General features: G+C 43.4%; 1 protein-coding gene across 1 annotated transcript in view; it reads left to right on the plus strand.

Moving 5' to 3' along the window:
* Positions 1-1674: 1674 nt before the first annotated feature.
* The window catches only part of PID1 (phosphotyrosine interaction domain containing 1), a 158076-nt gene continuing 143000 nt past the window's right edge, over positions 1675-16750 (plus strand). The window contains exon 1 of the mRNA XM_077826479.1: positions 1675-1807. Within this exon, the coding sequence (XP_077682605.1) occupies positions 1778-1807 (30 nt within the window). The 5' untranslated portion in view covers positions 1675-1777. The remainder of the gene's footprint in view (positions 1808-16750) is intronic.

Here is a 16750-nt window from a genome sequence, read left to right on the forward strand (position 1 = left end):
ACACTGGTTACAACAGTGCCATGCGAAAACTTGTTCTCACTTTCAGGTGATATTGTAAACAAGAAGTGGGTAGCATTATCTCCTGAAAATATAAACAAACTTGTTTGTCTGAGCGATTGGCTGAACTAGAAGTAGGACTGAGTGGACTTGTAGGCTCTAAAGTTTTAAATTGTTTTATTTTTGAATGCAGGTTTTTTTTGTACATAATTCTACATTTGTACGTTCAACTTTCATGAAAAAAAGACTGCAATACAGTACTTGTATTAGATGAATTGAAAAATACTATTTTTGTTTTATACAGTGCAAATATTTGTAATCAAAAATAAATATAAAATAAGCACTGTACACTTTGTATTCTACGTTGTAAATGAAATCAATATATTTGAAAAAGTTGAAAATATCAAAAACTATTTAAATAAATGGTATTCTATTATTATTTAACAGTGCGATTAATCACACTATTAATTGTGATTTTTTTTTAATTGTAATTAATTTTTTTAATTACAGCCCTAATGGTTACTAATGTAACTGGTGTAGTTACACAGTGACCTAGCAGGGTTTTAAAAGGCCTAATGAAGAAGAAAATAAACATTGCTATTTGGTATAAGAAATGGTCCCTCTAGGAAATACTAAACCAGAGGCCCGCCTACACCCAGGGAGCTGTTTTACCCAAGTCCAAAGGAAGACCTGTGCCTCTGAGAAAACATGCTACACCACTAGCCAGTAGATGTCTCTGTTACATTCACCTACTGTTCCACATGGAATGGATGAGAAGTTTCAGTAGGAGCTCGTGTCACAGCTGGACATAATCAATCTCCTTTATTTATCTGAAACGTGAGCAAACATTCTGTAAAATGTAATCCGAATTTTAAAGTTATTCTAATTTTTTCATTGCCAAAAGGGTGTCCTGCATCCGAAAGTATAAGTGCTATTTATAGCGTGGACATAAATATGCCAGGCAAGCCAAGTATACTAAATCCACATACCCTGCATAGCTCATGGTGCTGGGAGATGCCTATGAGTTGAACCTCTCCGTACTAAGGCTGTATACCACCCATGTCATGACAGAAACAGGCTGCGTGCTATAGACAGATCATGCGTGCCCCAGCAAAAGGCAAGACGCATGCTGAACACATCATACATGTCATAACAACATATCCTGCGCAGCAAGCAGCTGCGCTAGCTCTGGGGCGCTCTGCCCGACGCACGGCGCGTGCCTTTGGGGTCTCGCAGGCGACCAGCCGCGCCGTAATACACAGATTGGTTTGACACGGGCGATACGTGGCTCACCCAGGCCCCAAATCTCGTGCATTTGTGCTCGGCGGCAGCAAGCTGAGCCTCCGCGCGGGGCTCGGGCCCGGAGCTCCGGACATAGCCCGGCTTGGCGGCGGGGCAGGAGGAAGAGGAGGGTGAGGGGGACTCATCGGAGATGCGCCGGCTAGCGGGGGCGGGGCCGTGGGAGGGACCAGAAGCCCGGGCGCTGCCGCTGCCGCTGCACTGCGGGGGGGGCCGCCGGCGGAGCTCAGCGTCCCGCTCGCTCGCTGGTGCAATAGGGCAGCGCAGCGCGGCGAGCAGAGGAGCCGGCGGAGAGCCCGGGGTGCAAGGTACCAGGCTTCGCGCAGCTGGCGGCTCTCCCTGGCTGGCTGGGCACCGGCCCCTGAAGGACTGAGCGCACCTCGCTGCCACCCCGAGCAGATGTGAGCGAGCCTGGAGAACTGAAGCCCAGCTCGCAAGCAGCCGTGTCCTCCTCTCCCCGCAGATCCACAGAGGGTGAACTATGTGGCAGCCGGCCACTGAGAGACTGCAGGTAAGGGAGGAGGGCAGGGGGAGAAACTGAGGCGGGGCTGGCGTGTCTGTAAAGGAACGGGTCATGTGATCCGAGGGTTTGTGTCAAAAATATGTAGGGGGCATTGGTAAGCCCTTGTTTTGAATTCGTTCCCCGCCACCCCCATGGCCGTGCATAGATCACGCTTACAACTTTCAGCTGGTCTCTGTGTGTGGAGCACTTTCTGCCCAACAATTTAACATTGCATTCCACTGACAGGATTTACAGGTCCAGGCTTCTTGAATCCAGATGTGGGGTGGTTTTTGTTGTTGTTGTTGCTGACTTTTTCAAAGACAGAACAGATGATTTGAAAATCTTTGGGTTGCATTTATGATGTTATCTCTCTACATTTGTGCTCCTCCTGAAAATAGGATTTTAATTTTCTTTCTGGTTATTGCAACTCCCTTCCATTTCTTTCTTTCTTTTTAAGGGAAAAAGTTTATAAAGAGTCAAAACTCATCAGGTATTGCGCTAGCCAATTCATTGACTCCTGCATACAAACAAGAAAATGTTTGTTTGATGGGATTTGGATGGCGGGTGCAGGAGAATGTTTGGGGTTGAGCAATACTGAAAATTGGACTTGTCTAGTTATTTGCAGGAGTCATCAGTGACACGTATTAAGGTCTCTGGGGGCTCAGGGTTGTCCTTACTGCAGGGTTTTGCTCCATGCTTTTTTCTCTGAAATGTTCTCCAGATGGTCAACCAGACAGATTGCCAGATGAATTTACACAATCCCAAAGACAAACTTTCTGGCATGCTTAAAGCAGCATTAAATCTCATAGTAAACTTTGAAGAACTATTTAAGTGGCAAAATAAAACAACCTTTAAGGCAGAATGAATTTGAAGGCATAGGGCAAAAAGAAAATATACTGAAAGGAGGGGACAAGCAGCATTATTGAGGCATGCAAACTAAAGATTTAACTTGAAGTTCAGAGATCTATAAGTAAACATATAGCCCTCATGAAAAGTCGTAGGTAAAATTCACAAACTGAATTCATTTTTGCAGTGAGGAGCAGCCTGTTTAGAGAGTATCAGTATCTTGTAATATTGGAGATTCCAACTAGATCACTGATGCTATAAATTTCAAGGGAGATTCTAAATGGGGTGGGACAACACATTTACATATTTGTTGCAAATAATCAAACCTCAAATAAGGAACTCTATTCTGGGATGCTAAGGTGATATTAATAAATGTTCTGAAAGGCCTTATTTGAATACAAATCTGCATTCATACAGTACCTAACTGAGTGCAGTGTAGGCTTATTTTAATGTTTCACTTATCTATAAAGGCGTGTGTGTGTGAGAGAGAGAGAGAGAGAGAGAGGTATTGATGCAGCATCACTTTGAAGATCGAGTCATGGTAGCAGTCAAAATTCCTTGATGTGCTTTCTTTGTGACTTTGGACTCTTGCTCTTCTGAATGTGTTTGATTTTTTTTTATCTATTTAAGTTATTCATGCGCAGCATGTTTTATTTAGGGAAGTGTGTGGGTTCCAAAGCCCATGACACTTGGCAGCTGAACTATTCTGGCATATATTCTGCTTTGTGATATTTCCCTATTAGAAATATCAGCTTTCATTTCATGGTTATTTGGCTATGCAACTGTTGGTTCTAGTGCTTCCTATTGTATTCTTTGTCATGTTAGTAGTCTTTTCTTAAATCAGATTATATAAAATTCGTGATATACTGAAGAAAGGGCCTGGCTCATTAAAGACAATGGTTACATTTTATAAAATCTTATGAAAAATACCATTAATGGGACACAGGCAGAGTTGACAGATGCAAAATTTAGTCTACCTTAAACATAATTATACAGTAACTCGTCTCCTGACCCTAAAACCCCCGTAAGATCCTCAAAATGAAAGCTGTAAAATTGTTAAAAATCTAACTTTTCTGGAAGGCAACCTGCCAACAGCATCTGAAGGTCAGTGTTATTTTGTTTGTGTGTGCATGTGTGTGTCACTTCATCTCTTTACTCTGTGTCTATTCTTTTTTCTTATGAGCAGGCAGGCTAATGAAATATACACAAATTTTGCTTTCTTACCACTTCAGAATTCAGAAGTCTTGTATATTTCAAACCCCCTCTCATGACAAGAGAGCAGGAAGGCAGTGTGGGAGGGATGGTGGCATGATGGGAAATAGTGTGCCTGCAAACCAAACCACAGCTAGTAGATCTAGTTTTAGGCCTACCTGCCTGAAGAGCATCCCCTTATTCTTAAATATATTGTATGAATAAATACATATGAAAACTTGAGACTTGCAGAAAGTAAGACAAAATAAAGCTTACTTTGTAGTTCCACTATAGCAACTTCATACAGTTTCCAAAACAAATATCTAATGAGAAATAGTTGAACATATTAAAATATTTTATTGCTTCTGCAATTGGAATTAAAAAATTGTTTTGATACCAGAGAGCAGAAAATTCAAAGACTTGCTCTGATTTGATATTAAAGCCAAGTATGATCAAGTCTTTAGGAGTTTTAATCTCTACCAGCCAGTAACAGTAATAATCCATGCTTCTTAATCAGACCAAGGAATGCAATTTCAATGGTTAGGAACCTTTGACTTTGTGTGTGCCTGAAATGTGATTTGTGAATGAAATTAACCATGGTGGCATGTTATTTATTTATTTATTCTCCAGTAATGGCTAGAGGCCCCATTGTGCAGACCCTTTATAATCACATAGTAAAAGACAATATCTGCCCTGAAGAACTTAGTCTCAGGCCCTGATCCTGCAAAGACTTTTGCACATGCTGAATTTGACATACTGTAAGTAGTCTCAATGAAGCCAAAAGGGCTACTCTCACTGCATAAAGTTGAGCACATGCCGGGTAGGAGCTGAAATTAAAACCAGGTGTAATGAATGGGCATAACGAATGAAAAGGTAATTGCATAGATTGACTGAGTGCACGCTTTGTAGAATTGGAAGGTGTCTAAAATATAAAATAAGATTAATACTATAGCATAAATATATACAACATTATATTTAAAGAACGTTAGGTTGCAAAATCAAGCACTCCAAAGTAGGAAATGCTTGTGAAACTTTAATTCAGCCCTCTTGTGCATGTGTATTAGGATACAGACTGTATTTACATTAAAGCTGTCCATTTTTTCCGTAGGACTCCTGTCTCATTCATCATACAGGATGGAGCTGTCCTAAGGAGGGCTGAGGGTTATGTAATGAAGGAGACTTGTTTGTATGACCCCTGTTTCATTTGTTGCAGAATGTGAAAAGTGTGTAATGAATGAGGCAGAGTTCCTATTTGGTGCTAATGGCAAGTCATATAAAACAAACTTTTTATAGATGACCATTAACTGGGTATTCCTCATTTCCTCATTGCCCCCAATGTGAGGCAGTTGAAGTCTGATTTGCCAAAGTGCTGAACACTCACAGCTGCAGCTGGGATCTGTGCTTTGAACATATAAAATGCTATTGAATGCTAACTATTCTGAATAATCAGGCCCTAGGCATCACAAATTAGGCATCCAGAATTAGTGGAGACTTTTGACCTTAATCTCTCTGTGCCTCAGTTCCCTGTCTGTCTGTGAAATGGGGATAATAATACTACTTCACTTAACAGGGCTGTTGTGGAAAGAAATTGAGTGATGTCAGATCCTATAATGATAAGTGTAGAGAAAAGCCCATGAGGAAATTAATAATTCTGTATTCAGAGAAGGGTTTGAGTAGTGTGTGGTAAATAAGCCATGGGGCCACGCATTGAGCTATGAGAATAAAATATTTAATAGCTACTCATTCAGTGAGCACCATCCATCCTGCAGGAAAATAGTATGTAATGATGTAATTAAAGAGTGTGTCATAATGTATACATAACATGAGACAGAAATAAGGTTGCATGGGCAATCATAAATCTGGTGTTTCCTAACCTTTGAGTGTTTGACTTCGCAATATAAATAATGTTGTTTTAACATAGTTTTTTTGTTGTTTGTTTTTTGGTTTGCTTTAAAAAAACAAAGCAGAATTTCCATCATGTGGTATCCTACTGACACCCACATGAATCATCAGCAGGGTTAGAACATGTAGATTCACTGCACAGACCTCTGCTACTTGAGCTAATGAAGTCACTGATTGTCGTAGTAGGTTGTCATCCTCCACGTCAGTGGTGCCCAAACTTTTTTCGATCTTGCACACCCTTACTAGTAAGGGAATCTGTCTGCGCCCCCACTCCATTACTGCTCAGTTAGCTCGGCAGAGGTGTGTGGGCTGAAGGCAGAGCTGGGGATGAGGGAGGAGCTGGGGCTAGAGGTGGAGCTGGCCTTTGGGTGGAGAGGGAATGACGGCAGAGCTGGGCTACAGGCAGAGCAGGGGGTGGAATGGAGCTGGGTCTGGAGCGGGAAGTGGAGTGGAGCTGTGGTTGGGGGTGGAACAGAGCTGTGGCTTGGGTCTGGAGTTGGGCTGGGGGTAGAGCAGGGCTGGATGGTGCTCCCTCTCTGCCCCCAGTGTGGGTTGGCATGGGCTGCACAGCATGGCCCCCCAACATTCCTCTCTGCCCCCTTAGGGGGGGTGCCCCACAGTTTGGGGACCTCTGCTGTATGTGGACCAGCACCAGAGTTAGGCTGACCAGACAGCAAGTATGAAAAATCAGGACAGAGGATGTGGGGTAATAGGTGCCTATATAAGACAAAGCCCCAAATATCGGGACTGTCCCTATAAAACAGGACATCTGGTCACCCTAACCAGAGTGGGAGATTAGGCATTTTACCAGTGGGTTTCGTAGATATTTGCTCACGGCAGAGGAGTGATAGGACATGGACTTCTTGGGTTCCATTTCAGGTTCTGGAAGAGAGTTTTCTCTAGAAATCACAGACCCTTCTGCTTCTGTTCCTTCCAAGCCTGATTTCTTCTGCCCCTCTAGCATGTCCCAGTTCCAGTCCCATCTCTTCACCCCAACATTCCAGCTCCTTATTCCAGTCCTAGTCTGCTCATTTAGTCAGTCTCTAAAGCTCCCCCTCTGGGCTCCTCATCTTAGTCCCAGTCTCCTCCTACCCTGGCTCCCCATTCCAGGCCCCTCATCCTAGGCTCTTTGCCCAGCCAGTCTGTCTCCATCCTTCCTCCCAGCCCTTGGTGCCTCATCTGATCTTAGTCTCCTCCCTTTCTCCACTACCATTTTCGGTGTCCACCATCCAGATGCCTTGTCCCAGTCTCCCTACCCTGGAATCTTCATCTGATCTCAGACTTTCCCCCCCAATTCTGTCTCCTTGTCACAATCTCCTGTTCCCACAGACTCCTTGTCCAATCTTACTGCCTCTCTCCACTACTTGTTTCCAACTTGTTCCCCGGCCCCACCCTCAACTCCTTTTCCAATATCATTTTCTCACGTCCATGTCCCAGTCTTCTCCCTTTACCACCCCAGAGGTCCAGCTGTCTTCCCTCCTGCTTTTGAATTAGACGGCTCCCTCCTCCATGCTGCCTGGGTGCCAGTGGTGTGGAAATTGAGAGCACAGGCTCGAGAGTCTCCCTGTTCTCAATTCCTGTTCCTTGTGGTGCCGAGGGGCACAGCAGCTAAGAGCAGCAGTTACAGGGAAAGTGCTTCTCAGCCCCTGCAGCTCGTGGCTGGATCATGCTCATTCATGCTGTGTGGTGGTGCATACCCAGTCCAGCCAGCACGTGGGAGCTGTGAGGGGATTGACTCTTTGAGAATTTAGCTGCTAATATAATAAGTCTCTACAGTGCATGTGCAAACTGAGATTTTTTCAAAGGCTTATAACATGGCCAATTTTGAGTGGATTTTTATTGGGACGGTAAAAGACACATCCCTTACACAAAGGGATGCTAGCCCTGCCTATAATATAGTAATCATTGCTAGCCACCTGCCTAGCCATTGTCAACTGACAATTTGCAGCGGGGGAGCAGAGGTTATGTGAATCTCAGTTTTGTTCATGTTAAATTGGTAGCAAGACATCCATGAGGAGATATCAGAGGCAGACCGAGATCAGGAATTTGATGTCAGGAGACAGGTCAGGACTGGAGAGGCAGTTTGTGAATCATTAGCATGAGTATGGTGGTTGCATCTGTGTGAGTGGATGAGATCTGCTAGACAAGGGAACTACCTGGAGGTGGTGTCAGGGCTCAGGGGGAAGCCCTGTGAGACCCTAACTGAGAATGGGAGTTAAGAGGATGAGCTGGTGAAAATTAAGTGTTCAGAGAGGTAGGAGTACCATGAGAGGTCAGAGTCATGAACATCAAGCAAGAACAAAATTGTAAGAAGGAAGAAGTGATTGATGCTGTTGAGTCACTAAAGGGAAGTGATAAGAGATCTGTAGAGGAGATTATTGGAGAACTCAATGAGAATGTTTTAAGTGGAATGGAGGACAGAAGCCTTATGGGAGGGGAGCAAGGATGGAGTGGGTGGAGAGAAACTGAAGAAAGTAAATGTAGGTGGTGCAATCAGTTAAGTTAGTAGAGAAGGCGTGGTAACTGGAGAGGGAATTGGGATAAAACTTTTTTGTAAGTATGGAGAGACCATGCATGTTTGCATCGTGAGGGGTAGGAAACAATGAGAGTGAGAAGCTAAGGAGATGGGAGGCAGTTAGAGGAGGAAGGGGGAAGAGTACAAGGAAGTGTTGAAGGGTGTAGGCAGAAAAGAGAGGGAGCATGAGATCATGTCCGATCTTCTCAGTCTTTTCTCTGAAAAGATTGGCAATAGCCTGCCTGGAGGAGGAGGGCTCAACGGAAGGGGAGGGTATAAGGAGAGTCAAAGCTGGTGAATAGGCGGCTGGGTTTGTGGGAGAAGGAATCACTGAGGGTGGTGAATTAGTATCGCTTGTCTAGGAATAGGACAGATTTGAAGGAGGAGAGAGCAAATATGTAGTGGAGGAACTCTGTGTGGTCTTGTGCAGAGGTGCCTAGCAGAACACGAATAGGATCGGGGGGGATGTGGATGCAGAGGGAGAGCTGGGTTTGACTGGGAGGTGTTTGTTGGGGGAGAGAGGGCAAAGAAGTGTAAGGCGAGGGACAGAGTGAATCAACATCTGAGTCAACATAAGAGTTAATAGGAAGGAATGCGTTGGGAAGCCATGAAGAATGATGGACTGGAGGCCATGGACTGAGAGGTTGGGTGTGGGTTGGGTGGGCAATGTTGAAGAAAACAAGATGGTGGTTAGACAGAGGTAAATTAGCTACTGAGGGATTAGAAATTGAACAATGTTTAGTGAAGACAAGTTCAAGTGACGTGGCCATTTTGGTGTGTGGGAAAATTGATCCAGTGTTGAAAGAGACCAGGAGGAGAGGATGAAGAGCCAGCATGCTAAGGAGACATATGGGATGTCAGCACAGAAGTTGAAGTCACCAATGATGAGGCCGGAAGATGGTAAAGAGAGTAAACCCTGCTACAAAGAGTTTACAATCTGAATAAATACAAGGAAAATCCAAAGGACAGTCAGTCAGACCAGAGGTGGGGAGGGAGTCACACTTTCAAAGTATTAGTTACAATGATAGTTAGTCGAGGAGATGAAAGACAGAGATGTAAGAAAGTGATATCAAAAGGATGCAAGAGATGCCACTGAAGACTGAAACAGAGACTTGGGTGAAGCAAAGATCTGGTCCTGATCCAACTGGCCAAGGACTAGAATTTATTTAGCAGGTCTTAACCCTGTGTGAAGATAAGGTGTTAAGCAGTGGCAGGAGGCCACTGAGTGAGCTCCGTTGTCTTGTCTTTGAGATAACGGTGTGACCCACTGTTTATAAGCTAGAATGTTGCCCTTCATGGTTGGTGAAAACCAGTGGGGTCCTATTGTACTCATTATTGATGAAGATTGCTAATGTCTCCTTTCAAGAGCTCAGGATAGCTTAAACAGTAAGACCCCTGCCCAAAAAAAATCTTGTGACCTTAACAAGACAACCAGCTGCCATCTGGCCTCTAACATAAATTATTGAAAAAGAGGTGTTGGACAAATTCCAATTGTATCTGAATATTAAGCTGTGGAGATAGCAATACAATCTTTGTGCAATCTATGGGTGCCAATTATGTCTTAGAAATGGATACAAGTAGGGTGTCCATGCTGGTAATTTTAGATCTGAGAGTTTGCTAGTTTCTTTTCAGGACCAAGCAGGAGAGGGTGTGTATGTTTTATACTGGGTTTGCTCCATCCTTGCTTGGAGAACCCTGAGAGTTGTATTGTTTAGCTGCTGTTTCTCTTCTTGAGTTCTTGTAAGCGAGTTGCATACAACCGGGGGCGGGGGGTGCTTGGGGCTTCTCTGGGTGGGGGGCTTGTGCCTCCAGCCACAGGGGGGTAGGGCGTCTCAGGGCTCTGGCTGCCGGGAGGGGCTGCAGGTGGAAGGGATGGAGTCGGGAGCTAGCTTCCCCAAAGGGGGTCTCCACCCGCTGCCCATGCGCCTGCCGCTTGCCTCCTCTCACCCCCACACCCGCTGCTCGCCTCCTCTCAGCCCTCCCACCTGCCGCTTGTCTCCTCACTCCCCTGCCACGGACACCCCCTGCCCTCCGCGAGAACTCCTGCTTGCTGGTGGCTCACTGCTCACCTTCTCACTCTGCCGCTCACAGCCAGGGCCCACCACTTGCCTCACCGCTTGCCTCCTCATCCCTGCCCACCTGCTGCTCTGCTCCTCACCTCCCTAAGCTCGCAGCCAAACCATACACTACATACAAAGCTATGCATTTCAGATATGTGGTAGCTCATATAAAAGTTACAATTTATTCTAACATGATCAATCCTCCCAAGTTCCATTGATTTCCTCTTGAAATTTAGGTTTGATTGTTGATCATGCAATAATTACAATCAACATCAGTAATAACATCATTAATAGAGCTCACATATTGTGTAAGGGCATCCGAGGTAGAGTAAGGCATTGAAAATGTCTGTGGTAAATTCAGATTGCAGGAAATGTAACTAATTCATTTGGTAACCTTCAAAGCTCTGGAACAGATGGTTGTGAGTGCAGTTCCAACAGATGTTGAGTTTGTACCTAGCACTGTCATGACAGCCTAGTGTTGAAAGGTTGATGTGCTGTTGAAAGGTGTAATTTTTGTAATAATGTGGCATAAATTTCTTGTTCCTGCTTAATGAGCCGTGGCCAATGCTTTCTTTGTCACTCAACTCTATGCTCCACTTCTCTCAGAATGAGGCCTGTCTTATTGCCCTCCTGTTTAATGAAGAATCATTCGTTGTCTGATGTATTTTCAGTTGGTGGCAGACTTTTTACTGAATTCAGTGGATTTAACAAAAATTAGGATAGAGATGCTTAAATATCCAAGTTTTGGAATTTCCTTGAAAATATGATCTAGGAAGAGCATGTTTTGACTGTGCCTTATTCCTTCACCTGTAGAAACATCTTCACTTTTACCCTGTTTTTAGCTATGACAGTTCTTGTAATTGCATAGGACAGTGCACGGTTTGCACATTGTGGACACAAACTCGTGTAATGCTGTATGACTTTTCAAAGCCACTGGTGCAGAGAAATGCACTGATGCTTAAGAGATTATGATTACCCACACTGCTGGTCATATAGACATATTATTAATCATGCTTATGTAATAATGATCTTAGACTGTCTCTTTTAAAACACCCTTCATCCCCAGTCTTTGATTGTCCCTCGTATTTGCTTTAATTTTCTATCAGGAAAATGTCAAGGGAAGCATGGAATATGAACATACCTTGTCTTTTCTCTTGGAAAGCTTATCAAGAGGTGTTTGTATTTATTTAAAATGTGCTCTTCCCTTATGCATACAGCAACACCTTAATCCCCTGGCTTGCTGTATTTTCTTATATATTCTCTTTGCAGTGGTCCTTGCTGTAGAATTTACTGCTTGTTGTAAACAGAAGGCTGATGAGATTGGCTCATAGTCTGTAGCTGTAATACCACTTCAAGCAATGCATGGAGTTCTCCGAAACCTTTCATTTTAAATGATTTCTAAACATATCTCCTGCTCCTGGCATAGGACGTGAGGATCAGAAACCTATTGCCTTTGTTGTGGCTGTAATTTCTAGGGCAGCTATTTTTGTTGTTCATCCTGCAGAGTTCTGAAGTGTTTTTGAAAACAATCAAGGGCCTAGTACAGTTCCATTTGCCGGCCTTTGAGAAGAATGGTGTTGGTTATAAAACCTAAATTTTTCTGGAGTCACGATACCATACATTACTTCTAGGTAACTGTCGAGGGTCAGACCTGCTAGGACTTAGGTGCTCGCCTGTCCCTGACTAACTCTGCTGCTAGGCAATCAATGAACCCAGCCAGCTGCATTGCCTTAGAACTGACAGAGTAGCCACAGCATCTGATTGGCTGCTGATTTAGCAGCCCTGCTTGTAAGCCACAGCAGATCAGCAGCTGTTCAATGTGTACCACACCTGCAGCTGTGCTTGCCTGCGCCCCCTGTTCCAGCCTTGTTTCTGAACCTGCTCCTACTTTGCCTGCTCTGGGCTCTAGCACTTGTTCCCTTCTGGCTTTGATCCTTTGTGTACCTTTGGCTAACAACTCAGGGTTACCCTCTGGCTCTGGCATTCAACTGCTGTCTCTCTGGTACTGATCCTCAGCTCCTCCTGTGGCCTATGACTCTGGTTACCCACTGGCTTCGGCATTTGGCTTCTGACCCTCAGCTTGTCCTGGACACAGGTCTAACCAATAGGCTGAACTCTTGTTTCAGCCACTAGGCTTGACTGCCCATGGTCCAATTGGTCATTGTAGCAAATCTGAGTAGGTGCATAGTTTCCTAATTCATGCTGTTTGTAAGCCTTTTGGTTCTCCCTATTTATATTTACATGTGTGTAAAACCCACAGTGTTCAAGTACCTTTTCTCCTAGAGTAGGAAAGGAGAGAGAAGAGGTAGTTCTGCAAGTGCTCCACTTAGCACTGCAGCGCTGACCGTTTGCAAGCAAGTTGTGCCATACAGGAAGCACTTGATCTTTTGCAAATCTCTCACTTTGTATTAACTGTTAATCTGAATTCAAATGACATGCAGATAAACCTGAATAATATAGATGTTGAAAGGAAACTAAATAAATGATCACTCTATAAAGTGCTTCTGCATCTATTTCATGTTTTCAAGTTGGATGTGCTAAAAGGCTTCATATATACTGGTATAATTGAACAACATGAGAAATCCCTTTTTGATGATTGTCCATCACCATTGTTGGACTTCTTTCTTCTTCTAGGCATGGCTCAAATCACTGACGGGAGGTGAAATACATTCTCCTCCCCCTGTTTGGCACCCCCCCCCCCCAAAAAAAACCCCAAACATCCAAACTAGTACTGTGTTGTTATTTCCAGTTCAGAATATTGTTCTGTGAAGTGTCATGATTAGTAAATGTGAAAGGCCAAATGCTTTCATGTAGCACTTTTCTGATCACTCTGCTAATCTGGAAACCTGATAATTCTTACCAAAAGACCAGCAAGAATTTAATAGCAGACATCTGTAGTATGGTCTTGTACTACTAGACTTTTATTTTTTACAGAATATACTACAATACAGTTCCTAATATATTCTGAAGTATTATCAAACAATTTAAGATAAACTACACTCATCAAAACAAACAAACAAAAACTACGATGTGTGATGCATTATTTAATCATGAATACAAATAGCTACAAGACAAAAACATGCTGACATTGCTGTTTGATCTTTGGTTTTATTAAACTTCGTAATTACAAGGAGGAAAGTGAAAAGTGCTTGAAATTGAATCGAGGCAAAGTAGATTCCTCAGTCCAGAATATTTTATCGCCCAGGTTTTGGCATTATCTGGCTTCTGGATACTTTATAGTGCATCAAAATTTCACAATAAATGTTGTTACTCTAATTTAATACCAGTCAAAAATCCTTAAAACAGAGCTGTCTGAATTCAGAAAAGCTCATCTGGCACCACTTAGTTTGGGCGTTTCTCTTTATTTATGCATTGTAGAAAATGAATGGCTCTTGAAAAGTGCTAATTTTGGGAAGTAATGTATGACCAAAGAAAATCAAAATCAGTGGCTCCCTTGTGGAAAGCCCTCTGGAAAATTATCACGAGGGTTCATTTATAGTCTACTGCTAGTTTCTGTTTATGAAACTGACAATCTCTCTGATGACAAAAATCAATGGTTTCCTTGAACGAAGGCAGTCAAGGGACTGAAGAATGCAGAGTCTAAATAGCTTACTATCTTATCTGTGTGGGTTTTATTCTTCTGCTGTCTGATGGCAAACGGCACTGGGATCAATGGTACTGTCTCTAATCCTTGGCCGAGAGCACTGTAGATTTCCTTTGAAATAGGATTCAGTGTATGATTGACAGGACTTGAACTGGGATACATCATAGAATTCCATGGGCCAGGCTCAAATTCTCCTCTCACTTACACTAATCCAACCCCAGTGACTTAATTGGGATGCGTCTGTATAAGTGAGATGAGAATTTGGACCACAGATGTTAAACGTGGGTAATTGAAAAGTCCTTTCAGCAATATATTATACTTGTTTTTTTCACAGCCATTTGATATTGTGTAATAAAGCTAATTTACACATATAGTAACAGCTGAAAACATTACAACTAATGGCAATGATAGTCTTTTGGGCCGCTACTGTGTACTTTATAAAAAAAAACATAATGGAATCTTTGTTACTTTAAAAATTATCATATCAATTCACTGATGACAGAACTGCTGAAACATTGTTCTCAGAAAAGAAATTGAATACAGGTTTTGACCTGTTAGTAATTTAAGTTTTGGTGACTAAGCTACTTACATTTAAAGCCTAGCTCTGTTACTTCTGTGAGATTGGCATAGTAGCATTGAAAGTTTGAAATTGACAGCATCCTTGTGTTTGAATCATAGAATCTCAGGATTCGAAGGGACCTCAGGAGGTCATCTAGTCCAACCCCCTCCTCAAAGCAGGACCAATCCCCAATTTTTGCCCCAGACCCCTAAAATGGCCCCCTCAAAGATTGATCTCACAACCCTAGGTTTAGCAGGCCAATGCTCAAACCACTGAGCTATCCCTCCACCATACCTGTGCGTCCCCCCACCATCACCTTCAATTGAAGTTGTGACTGCATTATGTCAGACAAGTTTCAAATCCTAATTCGTGGAAAAGTATTTTGTCCAATGGTATTTGATGAGACTTGCCAAGAACACTGAGAATGGAGGCTATTTTTGTGAAGGAAAGCTGAGTGTCCTGAAGTTCAGGCTTGTGACCACTTTCTTCACGCCTCCAAATCAGACCTCCAGGGGACCTGTCTCCTGACTTGGGTATCTCTGAGTCTGAAGGGAGTGGCTGAGCTTTACATTAGGGGCCAGATTTTCAGAAGAGCTCAGGGCTAGATTTTCAAATGCTCAGCACCCAGCATACAGAGAGCTGTTTTAGAAAGTCCGGCCACTTATTTGCTGCCTGTATGAGGGATGCACTGTTTTCAGAATGTGGCCCTGAATATGGGTGCGGAGCTCTTTGGGAAATTCTGGTCTGATCCAGAGCCTACTGAAGCCAGTGGAAAGATTCCCAATGGCTTCAGTGGGCTTTGGATCAGGTCCACATTTTCCTCCCCTTTGCCAGTCCTATAGCGAAGTGCAGAAAGGAAGTACAGCATGAGGCTGTACTAGCTTCAGAGAAAAGACCCTCCATGAGGCAGAGTCTCTTCACCTAGAAGGTTTCCCGGGTCAGCTGCTGATATGGATCCATGGGAGAGCAGCAAGGGGCAGTCTGGCAATGCGGACTGCCCCAAAGTTCCCATGCAGGTGGTGATGGCTTCTAATGAATCCTCAAGGTCTCATCAAATATCATTGGACAAAATGCTTTCACATGAAGCTTCGGGGCTAAATACGCTGTGTGTGTGTGTGTGAGAGAGAGAGAGGTTGGGTGTGGGGAGAGGTTTGGCATTTCCCTTCAGGGACAATTGGTGGAGCAAGAACTCCATAAGGAGTTTCCACATCCTCCTGTGGGTTTTTTGTAGGTGGAGACAAGCTTTCCTACGGTCAGGATTAGTGTGAGCCTTTAAACTGATTACGCTGATTCTGATCTGCGGTTGAAATTCATATAGTTGCTGGGAAAAAATCAAAAAGTTCAGTGCAGCAAAGCCTTCACTAGATGTTTATTTCAGCTATCCAAGTCTCATGAATATGCTAAACTTTGTTTAAAATGTTATGCTGAGAGGTCTTCTCCTGAGATTTCTAGTATTTCCTTTCAGTGGGGACAGAAGTATTCTAAGAACAGCCTTGTCATGGGTATGTTGGTACTTCTCATCCCAGCTTGGCCCAGGAAAATGCAGAGACAAGCAGCAACTGAAAATAATTAGAAAAAAATAAGTTTGGTTCAGGTTAGGCTCGAGTCTGTTTTTACTGTAACAAAACACTTTGCCCACCATGAGTTCTTACCATCTGGGATCTATTATTGGGGGGAGGGATAGCTCAGTGGTTTGAGCTTTGGCCAGCTAAACCCAGGGTTGTGAGTTCAATCCTTGAGGGGGCCATTTAGAGATCTGGGGCAAAAATTGAGGATTGGTCCTGCTTTGAGCAGGGGGTTGGACTATATGACCTCCTGAGGTCCCTTCCAACCCTGAGATTCTATGTTTTCTATTTTGCCAGAAAAATATTTTTCAGGAATTATGCAAAATGCCACACTTAGCTATCCAAGCTGGTGCCTGAATCCTATTGAAGGGACTACCTATGCACTACTGTATTTGTTGTAAGCTCCAGAGGTGACCAAGCATTTTTATCTTTTCAGAAAACTGTCAGTTGTATCTTCACATAAACAGGAAAAACCTAGTAGCAAACAAAGAGACAAGATAAAGGATGAATATGGTAATAAAACTTTGCACTGATACATTACCTTCCAACTGGGGTTTTCAAAATGTTTTATGAACACGAGTGAATTTACTTCACAGAGGTGTTAGTGAGGGCAGGTAGAGAGGCGTTATTCCTATTTCACAGATAGGGAAATTGAGTCACAGCGAAATTAAGGCCCTGATCTTGACAACTTCTGAACATCCACCTCACGC

This window comes from Eretmochelys imbricata, chromosome 9 (assembly GCF_965152235.1).
Source record: "Eretmochelys imbricata isolate rEreImb1 chromosome 9, rEreImb1.hap1, whole genome shotgun sequence".
NCBI classification, from domain to species: domain Eukaryota; kingdom Metazoa; phylum Chordata; order Testudines; family Cheloniidae; genus Eretmochelys; species Eretmochelys imbricata.